Raw genomic sequence first — 12613 nt, forward strand, 5'->3', positions numbered from 1 at the left:
ACCAAATGTGACAACAATACTCCATACATGGGCGAATGGTGGCCTTATAGAGATACAGGATACTTTCAGGTGTCAGTAGTTTTCTAGCATGATAGAGAGAGCCTACCTTTTTTGCAGCGGCCCTGGCAATGTTTTCAATATAATTGTTCCAACTCATGTTTCCTGTGAACGTTAGGCCAAGCAGTTTGAAAGATGTACTCTCAGATAGGGAGTTACTGGCCATTGCTATTGGTGGCAGAGAAGGTTTGTTGTAATTATTGAAGGAAACCAGTTTAGTCTTGGCGGCATTGAACGTGACCATCCATTTTTGTCCCCATTCCACTACAGATTGGAGGTTATCCTCTAGTGTTTTTGCCATTTCTTAGTTATGTGTTCATTTGTTTTCCTGTCATGCCTGTTATAGAGTGTAGTGTCATCAGCATATATACTCATCTCAGAGGCAGTTTTGTCGGGGAGGTCATTAATAAATATTAGGAACAATAGAAGTCTAAGGATAGATCCCTGAGGCACTCCCGCATTTATATCACACTGTTTAGATGTACGACCGTCGAGGACAACCTGGATTTTTCTCTTATCTAAGAAGGATTTAATTATGTTAAGTATTCTACCAGTGATACCGTATGATTTAATTTTCCTGAGGAGACCCTTGTGCCATACCCTGTCAAAAGCCTTAGATATATCTAGAGCTACCGCTCTGCCCTCCCCCGCTTTGTCCAGTGAATGGTATATACGTTCAGAGATTACAGTGAGGATGTCAGCTGTGGAACGGGCTTGTCTAAATCCATATTGTTTGTCAGTCAGAAGTTTAGCATCTGTAAGGTGCCAGACTAGAGCATGGTTAATTATGGTCTCAAATATTTTGGCGAAAAGTGGGAGGAGGCTAATGAGGCGATAATTTGATGGGTCAGTTCTTTCGCCAGAATTCTTGAATATCGGTACCACAGAAGCAGTTTTCCAACAGCCCGGAAAGCATGATTCATTAAGGCATTTGTTGTAGAGTTTGGAGAGAACTGGAGCTACTTCGGCTGAGCACTTTTTTAATAGCACAGCTGGGATGAGATCAAGTCCGCATGCTTTTGAAGTGTCAAAGTTTTTTTATGATAGCGTGTACCTGAACTGGGGTGATTTTTAGATCGTCTAGCGTGGCGTCTGTCCACGAAGGAAAGTCAGGCAGGGAGTGGTTGAAAGAGTCCAGTGTGGAGTTTGAGGCAAGCCGGCTGGCAAACATATTAGCCTTGTCGGTTGCTGAGCAAACAACCTCGTGATTGTTGGTTAGCGGGGAAATTGTTGATTGTCCATTATGTTGTAGATTTTCCAAAAGTCACGATTTCCTAATTTTTGTGCTTCGATGCGTTTTTTAGTGGTTTCCGTAAATTCTCTCTTAGCTGTCGCTATTTCTTTCTTAACGTTACTTCTAGCTTCTATATACTTCTGTTTGTTTGAACTGGACTTATGTCGGTTAAATCTGCCGTATGCATGCTGCCTTTGAACAATGGCAGTTGCGCAAGTCGAAGTAAACCATTGGGGAGAGTGGGGCTTGCTATAAAATTTCTGCATGGGAACATGTGCTTCCATTGCTGTTTTGAACCATTCAGTGGTCTAATTTTTTCAATGTTCAGCAGGAAGAGAAAAAATATTTCCCCATGGGGCATCTCTGATAAGATCTCTGATGGCTTCCCAGTCAGCCTTTTTATAATATCTGGTTATTTTGAGCACTGGCTCTTCAATTTTGGGTCTAGATTTTAAGGCGATTTCTATCATTATCACTGCATGGTCAGCGTTCCCGAGTGGGCTGTCAGCATTTGTTGTACAATCCTCGGGAACAGATCTAGAAGTGATGCTTGTTTTTCTTGCTGGTCAGAGAAACGGGTTGGAAACGTAACCATTTGTGATAGGGAGTGAGATATAGCAAAACTTTGTGTTGTGCTGCCCGCTGCATCTGTGTAAGTAGAGAATCCAAGCCAGTTTTTGTGCCAAACCTTTAATGATGCCTGAACAACAAACTACTTTTTCACTGAGCATTTCGCAAAATGGGTTTGCTTAATTTATTAGGAAACCGTTACGGTGAAGAAAGTTTCTAATATTAAACGGCATTATGAAATTCGTCATAATCATTACAACAGTTTTACGAACTTACAAGAACAAGAAGTTGCACGGTTGAGAAATAATTTAATAAAGCAATTATCCTTTTTTTACTGGAAAAGTTGAAGAAAGTGATCAAAACTAATTGCAAAAAAGATGAAACCTTTTACTGATGGAGAGTTCTTTAAAGAATTATAGTTAACAGTAGATGTTGTTGTTTTGTGTAGAGAAAAGATAATTGTTTTCTACTATCAGCTTGTCGGCAAGAACAGTAACAAGGCGTACTGAAGGGCTGGTAGCAAATATCAGAAGTGACATGGAGGGCATTTTAAACAATTTGGACTATTATTCCATCAGATATGAAGGATACTATCAACTTGCAGTGCTTGTGAAGGGTGTAACACCAACATTTGATATTGTAGATGAACTTGTGAAATTGATTCCTATGAAAGACACTAGCACTGGAGCATATATTTTACAAAGCATAATAACATGGATTACCGAAATGAATCTGGATTTATCAAAGCTTTCTAGAGTAATCACAGATGGAACATCAACAATGGTTGGAGAGAAAAAGGGTTTTGTTGCATTGCTCCAAGCATTGATAAAATAATAATCAAACTTCATTGCATTATTCATCAAGAATTTTAAGGACATCATGAAAGTGGTCGTGAAAACGGTGAACTTTATATTGTCAAAAGGACTAAATCACTGCCAGTTTCGAAAATTTTTGAAACAAATCGTCGCTATCTTAGACACAACATATTTTTCAAATGTTCGATGGTTTACCCGCGGAAAAATGCTAGAACGAGTATATGCATTAAGAGAAGAGATTTCCATCTTTTTAGAGACAGCAAAGAACAAGATAATTCTTACTTTCAGATCCACAGTGGATTGCTAAGTTAGATTTTTAGTGGACATCACAACCCAAATGAACACTCTGAATCTTGAGCTTCAAGGATAGAAAAAGGTTGTATTTGAGATTTTTGATCAAATTACTGGTTTTGAGAGAAAGTTTCGACTGCCTTCCAAAAGGAAACTACCCTTATTTCCCAAGTCTCCAAAATCACAAGGAAGATATAATGCCAGACATCTTTGTGAGTTCTATTATGGATCTGAGAAGCGATTTTTCCTCTCGTTTTGCTGACTTCCGGAAATATAGAAATCTGTTTGGTTTATTTGATACTCCTTACGAAAAAGGTGTGGAGCAAGTGGCAGAAGAATATCAGTTGGAGTTAATTGACTTACAGTGCGACGAATCTTTGAAGTCAAAATTTCATTTTGAATCCACTGCTGAGCTCTACAAGAAATATATATTGCCAAGCGAAAAATATAAAAACATTATGGCTAATGCGTTTCTAAGTGTATTTCGTTTGCAGCAGGAAATTTGCTTTTTCTCTTGATTGTGATAGTACTTTTTAAAATTCATGCAGTGAAATAGGGATTTTTTCCTAAATGTGTTTGTATTTTATATCTTTTTTTAGTGTTATTCCTGTAGCAAAATAAGTGTTATTGTATAAATACAATTATATTGAACCCTTGCATCTTTAAACAACCAGACAATTTATTTACATATTTAATAATATGGTTCTCCTCCTCGACACAGCAGCCATAGCTGTTTGGCCATCTTCCATAACTCTACATAGCTGTTAAATAAAATAAATTTAAATAACATAAATTGCGACTTCATGTTAGATAAGATGAATTACTTTACATTACGTTCAATTACGTCAATTAAGAATTTATATAACGTAAAATAACGCTAATAAGACTTTACATTACCATCGATTACTCGCCTAGCGAGGGTCAGGATGAGGGTGACACAGAATTCAGAGACACAATCACTTGACACCGTAGAACAGTTTGCTGCAACGATCGATCGCTTGTTGATTTCTACCATGTCCAGATGCTCGTATCCCACTGACATTGTGCAGATAGCTTTGAGTCGAGATCCTTAAATAAAGATAAAAATATTTTATCATCTATGACTGTATGATCAGCTAGCTAAAACAAAACATGGCGAAAAAGGAAATAAACACAACTGTAAAATTTCACTTCAACTTTAATTTAGTTTTATTTACAAAAAAAAAATATATAAAAAAGAAGGCAATAAAATTAAATGTTTCATTATTATTTTAGAAACAACTTTTCTTTATACATTTCCTTTATTACATGGTTTAATTCTTGAACAGTGTTATCTGGAAATTCCCAAGATTGTTCATGCAATGCATTCTTAAGATTATATTCACAAAATCAGTTTACATTGTAGATGGTATTTATATCAGTTCACTCACAACCAGGCCTTCGGGTTACGGGCAAATGTAATATCTGTTTAATAATCCCTTTTAGACTGAAGCAATTACTGTTTTCCAGAGTGTGAATGAAGTTTTCCATATATTAAAACCGATATTGTGTCTACCTTTAATTGTAGCAATATTGTTTGTGCGATGTGTTGGATCACATACAAAAGAAAAAGCTTGCTAGGAATGAAGTTAACGTGTCAAAGAAAGTGATGTAATAAAAAGTCTAGAATAACACAAGTTCCGTCGTGGCAACCAAGAAAGAAACAATACGTGTGTTCGGAGTGAATTCTTCATCTGCGAAGAGTGGCCAAGACGACCACTACATCTTGCTAAGGTCACGTTCATTGAAAGCTTCCCGAACGCGGTGGCGATCTTCTTCCGTGCTAACTCGTCGCTATCTTAAACCCAACTCCTCTCGAAATCCCCTTCCTTCTGCCTACGTAACTACAAAATTATATGTAAGTAGCACAAATAACAGTCACCTGATACTTGTCACGTAACCAGTTTCTATGTTATTGTTAACTAAAATTTTATCTTCTAAGTAAATATTCCTGTATACATACATAACTAACATACCATTTTCCTAATTCCAATAGCCTATTGAAATACTTCGTATCAATAATTATTTTTTCTATTGAATATTTCACATTCAAAACATCTACATCTTTATAAAAATAATAATCTCCTCGCTTAGGTGATTTGACGGCGCCCGGGAGTTCAATATACAACAAATTAATGAATATTTTGATAATTTCTAAAAATACAGAAATTAAACTATAATAATGTTCCAATCTACCTATCTATAAAAGTAAAAATGTGTGCGTGAGGATATTTCTCAACCTATATTCTCAACGAATTTTTGATCTACAGACTTGAAATTTAGTATATAGTGTAAGAAATTCTCTTACTCGTTTTTGCCTATGGCAGAATGAAAGAGACTCAGAAAAGCAACAAAGGCTCACCTTAAATCCAAGAATAATTTTATTTACAAAAGGGTAAAAGAGGAGTCCGTATTGCAAAAGAGTGCCCTCTTTAGCTTCTGCCAAATGGCGGGTAGTTCTTGCCTTGAAAGGCGAAGGTAGTTTTCTTCTTGGTGAAGATGCTGGTAGAATCGGCCGCTCGTAGAATTGGTTGAGGGTTCTCGAAATCCTTCCAGTTGTCGAATACGAACAACGCATGTTCATAAAATAATATGCCCTCTTGCGGCCAATGATAATGAAGTAATTAATCCGTAGAACATTTTAGCCTCCGGCTAATATCCGCATTTAAATGAGCGGAGAAATAAATGGGGTAGAACCATGCCTTAGTTCATTAGGCATAGAGCGAGATTACGCGCGTCGGCTTTGTCCGACGTCAAGTTTAAATCTGTTTTTTGAAACACAAAATGCCCGCCACTTCTGAATCCTCCGCAGCAACTGGACAACGCAATACCATTATGCGAAATAATCGCGTGATTGTAAATCACGCGGTTATCGCCCTTGCATTCTGAAATTTCTAACAATAGAGTATTAAGACATGTGGAAAAATTTTAATCGGTTTTCATCTGGGGAAAAGGCTGCTTAGGGGTCAAGATTGGAACATTGGTACTTGGGGGGTGGGGGTGGGGAGTCATCGGATTTTTATCTGTTTGTCAACTGTTTCAAACGGTTTGAAGAGCGTGGCAAGCTGGTCTAATGATTATTGTACTTGATTCACTGGCTTTAGGTTTTGGTTTCGATCTCAGACTGAGTGTTTACTGCTTTACTTACAAGAATTGAACTGTTTAAAAAACTATAATACTCGCATGCACATATCTCAGTTTCTTCCCGTTTTTTACTTTACATTTTAAAATGAAATTTAACATTACGTTTGAAACCTACGGTATTTCTGTTTATAATAATAAGGATTCTACATTAATTAAAATAAAATATTTATGCGTATTTTACGACCGGGCAAGGCCGAGCGGCCCGCTAGTTTCTCTGTAAATTTAAAAATAAAATTGCCATTTTAAAATCTTTAGCTTCCATAGGAATTCTAAGCGTCGCTTGTCATTAATTTTGATTGCACGAAGATTTCTCTAACTATACTCTCGTTTTTTTTTGAATAATAATGCAATTTTTAATAAAAATAAGGTGTTTATTTTGGATTCAATATCTTAAGACTTTATATATTATCTTTGAATTAATTTTGGAAAAATAATATTTATCTTTCAAGTAATTTTTACGATTTTCAAATTTTTGTAGTCGCAATAAAAATCATGTCATTATAACTGATTTTTACGTGTAAAAATGCATTTTGTTCTTTTAAAGATTAGTCTTTTATCATTCAAACACAATTAAAAAAATAATCGGAAACTTATAAAAATATAATAAGCCGGCTTTTATAACTATTGGACTTATCAGTTTTCACCTTTAATTTATGCATATTTAGTTGTGAGTGCTGCGACTGTCAGTTAAATGATTTAGTACTAATAAAATGACATGAAGGAACTTTTGATGTTGGAAGATATTTGTAAACGCAGGTATAAAAGCTGAAATCAAGCGATATCAAAACTAGGTGAGTTAAGCTGACGTCCTTGAAACGAGAAAGTTTTAAGGAATATCTGATGGTTGATTATTAAAGTTAAGAATCAAATAAAACATACCTTATTTCTTTAAATTAATTTAACACATAAACACAGAGAGATGTCTGCTTTTATTTACATTCCGAGAAAAAGAGGGAGACAGGCCAACTCACTCGTTTATATACGTATAAAAGTACCCGTCACCAAACAATAAAGATAGGAAACTAAACTTTCGCACGGTTCAAAGGAGACAGCTTCCTTCCTGTTCATGTAGACTTGATCAGTCTCATCTTTCAGGTCTAGTGAATTGCATATGGTGATTAGTTACTTAGTCTCATTCAAATTCAGAGTGCTTCTACAGATTTTGAACTAAATTGAACCGACTTTTGCTAAAATAAACATCAACTTAGGATAGGATTAGTTTAGGTTAGATTAAAATAAAAAAGGAACTGTTGTATTGCCGGGAATTCTATATAACATGAAGAGGTGTATATATTACGTACGTGTGTCTAACTTGTGTAACGTCTGGTAACGTATAAAAATTATGACAGCAGATACAATTTTACAACGGGCATGAAACAAAAGGGACAAATAACAATTCTTTGGGCTTGTAACATCATGCCAATCGGAGAAATATACCTAGTCCGTACCTGATCTTTTTTTTTATTGATCCCCGGGACAGCTGCAAAGAAGATTCATCCCGATAACAAATCTCGAGTTGACTTTTCAGCAACTTTTATTTACGATGTTTCTCCATTGGAAAGCTGCTGCTGGTCTTAGACTAACGCATTCTGATCCCCTCTATTGGGAGCTATCATCGTTCGACTCAATTCACTCTCTCTTACTCCCGATGCTTGACCGCATCTGCTCTCTCGCTTCCAATCTCTGACACATCAAATTATCATATTTTTTCCAAAATTTTCACAGTGAAAACCTATATTTACATTGATAATTTCTAACAATATCAACTCCTAAAACGATCACTAATAGTATATATATGTCGAACATGAGAGATGGCGTCTTAAGGTTTTGTAGTTTTTATGGATATGTTTCGACGTCGTCACAAATATAAAACATGTGGTCGAAGGGAGAAGCAAAATGCGCGCCGAATGAAATGGAACTAAGGCCATATATATACTATAACATCATGCCAAAAGATAATATATCACTCGCCAGCTCGATCGCCAACAGAATATACCGGTATGAAAACTGTCTGCATGGAATCGACAAACATTGTTACTGCAGCAACAGGACTGTAGTAACTTCATTTTGAATGATGGTGTGTTGATAAAGATATAAGCAAAAGCTGTATTGCTTGCATCGACACAGAGAATCAAAAATCGTATTCTTCAAAGCAAATAGTAAAAAAAACAAACAAACTTAAAATTCATACTGAAATGTCAGGTTTCTGTGGAATATAAAGTAAACACCTTAGCTAAATAACGTAATTTCAGAAGACAATCAAGAAAAAGATCAAACATTGCCTTTACAAACCAATAACAAAAATAGTCTGCAAGTTCTTAAAATAGATATTGATCCCTCGCAGATAATCTTTTTTTACATTTTCACTCCAAACAAGGCACGCTGCCACTTTGATGTAAGGGGCTACTATCAGGGACCTAAGTTGCAGGGGTACTATGCAGGGAGTTTAGCGGCAAGATGTCTGTTCACATTACACTTGAACTTCTGCATGTCAGTACAGTTGGGGAAGCAGGAAACCAGAAGAGAATTCCAAAGTCCTGCAGTTCTGGGGAAAAGTAAAAGGCTTTCTTACATCTAGGGATCTCAACTGTAAAGGGGTGGGACTTCGCTGGTTGTCGGGTTTGTCGGGGGTATTTTTGTCGAGAGGGTACAAGGGCTTGTAGTTCGTCAGAGCATCCACCATTAAAATACTTGTAAAACACTCAGAGGGATGCAACATTTCGTCTGTAGGACAGGGGCTGACGTTTAGATGACAGTTCGGGACCTATTAGGTTGGCGACTCTCTTTTGGACCCTGTTCAGGAGCGAGAGACTGGTAGCAGATGCACCATCCCAAATGTGACAGCAGTACTCCATGCATGCGAGAATAGTGGCTTTGTAAAGGTACAGGATACTTTCAGGTATAAGTAATTTTCTAGCACGATAGAGAGAGCCCACCTTCTTTGCAGCAGCCTTAGCAATAATCTCGATGTATCTATTCCAACTCATGGTTCCCGTGCTCTAAGGTAAAGCATCTCTAGCCATAGCTATTAGTGATTGGTAAGGTTTCATGTAATTATTAAAAGAAACGAGCTTCGTCTTGGCAGCATTGAACGTTACCATCCATTTTTGACCCCTTTTCACTACAGACTGAATCGGTAAAAGATATATTTTGTCTTAAACAGCAAGTCTCTGATTCCTTGTATTTGGCATCCTGGTGACGATCAGAACAAAAGTGCTGTTGCGTAAACTATACTCTAAACAGATGAGCTTGGATGATATAATGTCTGCAACTTTACAGAAATGTTTGTCCTCTTTGATAAGGAACTTGGCGAGTCGAGTGACTTGAAGTTTGCAAGACAAGCTACCAGCCAGGACAGTCGTATGACATTGTGCATTTTGTACGATGCATGGCTTCATACATATGGATTCGTTATGTATGAGATGTAGAACATCAAACTAAGGCTACATCCATTAAATATATAACTTGGAATAATTAACAGCATACCTAGATGCAAAAACACTACCCATCCTACTAAAAACACAAGATCATATACTAATAAGTAATATCTATATAGTAATAGATGTCCAAGTTTCCTGCTATAAAAAGTGGCCGAAACATTCAAATAAAAGTCAGCTGTTGTTTTAGAAACAAAGCCTCCTTAGTATCGAACAGCAACATTACTAGAGCTGATAAGTCTGATATAAATATCCAATTTGCAAACCTAGAATTGCTTAAAATAAGTACATAGGCGCCTCTTATAGCCCGGTTGTTTGTACTCCTTTGTCTATTACCCAGGCTCAGATGTACCTTCTACATAGAAACTTCGAAGGCTCTCTTTGCCTGACCTTGATTTCTGACTAAGACAATGAAGACCGTCCTACCAATGTCTTTCACTTTATCTGAACAACACTGAAATATTTATTTATTTGCGGATTGTTATTCTCATCTTCATAGTTTTTGCTTCACCAAGTTTGGTCCAACTCATCCTCTGGCTGAGTTTATTGTTGAAAAACACTAAAAATAAACTTAGATGAGTTATTTCCCTTATTTTCCGGCCATAAAGTAAAAAAAAAAAAAAAAAAAGAAATGAAAATGTCATTAATTGAACAAACCCTCGAATATTCCTTGATTATATTAGTAGAAATCAATTGCAATTTGCCTTGTTTAGGGTAAAAAAAGGACAAAAAAGAAAAACAAAACATTACAAAAAAAACAAAAAAAAACGTTGACCATATAAACTTGAAACAGGCCATATTGAGACGGGTTAGTTTTTTATTATTCTACCGATCGATTCATATGTAACGTCTGCCATGGCCACAGCCATCACCCTAGTACAAGCGGAACTGCGAGATCAGAGCAACGGTTCACGTATTCACTCGAACGAGCGGAGGCACCACGCTGTCCTCGGAGGATAACATCTAAAAACATCTAAGTAGTTAGCGTACGTGTGTGTGCGTGTGCGTGTGTGTGTGTGTGTGTGTGTGTGTGTGTGTGAGAGAGAGAGAGAGAGAAAGAAAGAGAGAGAGGTCATCTGTCACTCTATCTTTTCTCTTTCCCTTTTTTTTCAAAATGAATTTATTCTAAAGACAGAATATAGATAAACGCTGACCCAACATCTAACAGATGATCTAGTTTTTTTTGTCTTGTTCTTCATTTTTGTTCACCTCAAACAAGGCAAGTGAAGTTAGAGGACTTATGTTCACAGGTGTCCTTATTTCCTCTGAAAATCATATGACATTGGAAAACAGTAAACATTTAAACAGTGTAAAAACAATTATAATTTGGATTATTCGGAACAGTTATAATATGAGATGTTATTCTCAGAAAGTGTTAGCCAATATAACCCCCAATATTCTTGTTTCGTCTTGGTGAACCCGGGAATGTTTCTGTCAAATTCGGGAATTTGTGCAGAATTTCAAACTGAATTATTATTTAATTAGTTCAATTAGCCATGATCGGGTAAAGTCTTAAAGGAATCTTACTTATATATAAAGCATAGCTTGTACTAATCAATGAAACTCCAACCCTCAGAAAACTGTCACTAATTTAAACTTAGCATTTAATCCGTTGCACCAAGAGGTGACAAGACGAACCTAGAATTCTTTCTAGGAAAATATCGGGTGCCTACGGAAGGGATCACGTGAAGTTTTCCACTACCTATGTGGAATGGACAGCATTCGAACTTTTCGAGTCGTTAACCACTTAGCCACCGCAACGAATAATAAGAGACGTAGTAGGAAGTAACAAATAGCGTAAATCTATCTCTACTATAAAAGTCACTTCGTGTGTGTATGTGTGTGTGTGTGTGTGTGTGTGTGAGTTTTTTTCTCATAGGTTCCGAAACGGTTGAGCCTATCTTTTACAAATTTCATACAAAGCTAATTTATATGTCTGCCAGTGTTCTTCTATATATTTTGTACAGAAATTCATCCGATAAGTATCGAAAATCGAAAAAAATAATCCGATTTAAAAAATAATCTTTTCTCTCTCATAAATAAAAAACAATTTTTACAGGAGAATATTTTCCGTTACACCGTCCAAGGAAGATTATAAAATTTCAGCAAATCATTTCTTCTACCCCCACCCAAATCAGACTGATTATAATCTGTAGATATAGTTTAGTGGTAGCGCATTCGCCTACAGATCGAATGATCCTCTGTTCAACCCAGGTGTATCTTATCATTTCATTTTAATTTCTTATTAATGAGTTCAATTAACGATAAAAGAAGAGGTACATTTGCATATTTTAAAACTAAGCATCAATCAGAAGTGACTTTTCCAGTGCATTCATTGTCAAGCCCAAATATCAGCTAGCGTTAAACAAACACAGGCGGAATGTGATGACCGACATTATCATTATTTTTTTTTTTTATATTACTTTAATTTTTCTGCAAATTAGTCCACCGGGCAAATTATTCCTTGTAATATATAATAATCAATAGAAATTGAATCTATAATAATACATAGGCAATCTGCATAAATTAAAATATCATGATTAAGCGTATTGTACGACCGAGTAACGCCGGACTACTAGTTAGTTATTTAAAAAGATAGAAATAGGAGATAGATAGACGGTTAGATAGAGAGAGGGAGAGAGAGAGGGCGAGAGAGAGAGAGAGAGAGAGAGAGAGAGAGAGAGAGAGAGAGAGATATGAGATCATCCGTCACTCTATCTTTTCTATTTTTTCCTGTCTTTCTCAAAGAAAGACAGAATATAGATAATAAACACTGACCCAACATATCACAGATGGCCTAGTTTACTTTTAATATGACATCACATCGTACTTATTAATGAAGTGATTTATGACGTATTTTTTCCCTTTTGTTTATACCACAGAATGAACGCTCTTTTCAGCGAGCCGCTATATGTTTTTATTGAAAAATATATAAAAAAAATATCCTCCATGTTTTAATATGCTTTCCAACTACGTTTCATATTTGTATATAAATGAATCGCCACGTACAAAAGTCAAAATTTACTCAAGAATGACGATTAATGTGA

The 12613-nt window shown here is 36.1% G+C and overlaps 1 protein-coding gene across 1 annotated transcript in view; it reads right to left on the minus strand.

The window, feature by feature from the left end:
- The window catches only part of LOC145266407 (glyoxylate reductase/hydroxypyruvate reductase-like), a 28131-nt gene that overhangs the window by 13599 nt on the left and 1919 nt on the right, over positions 1 to 12613 (minus strand). Inside the window, exon 2 of the mRNA XM_080122071.1 lies at positions 3865 to 4035. Within this exon, the coding sequence (XP_079978197.1) occupies positions 3865 to 4035 (171 nt within the window). The remainder of the gene's footprint in view (positions 1 to 3864; positions 4036 to 12613) is intronic.

The sequence above is a fragment of the Euprymna scolopes genome, chromosome 4 (assembly GCF_053919585.1).
Source record: "Euprymna scolopes isolate OS-2025 chromosome 4, ASM5391958v1, whole genome shotgun sequence".
Taxonomy (NCBI): domain Eukaryota; kingdom Metazoa; phylum Mollusca; class Cephalopoda; order Sepiida; family Sepiolidae; genus Euprymna; species Euprymna scolopes.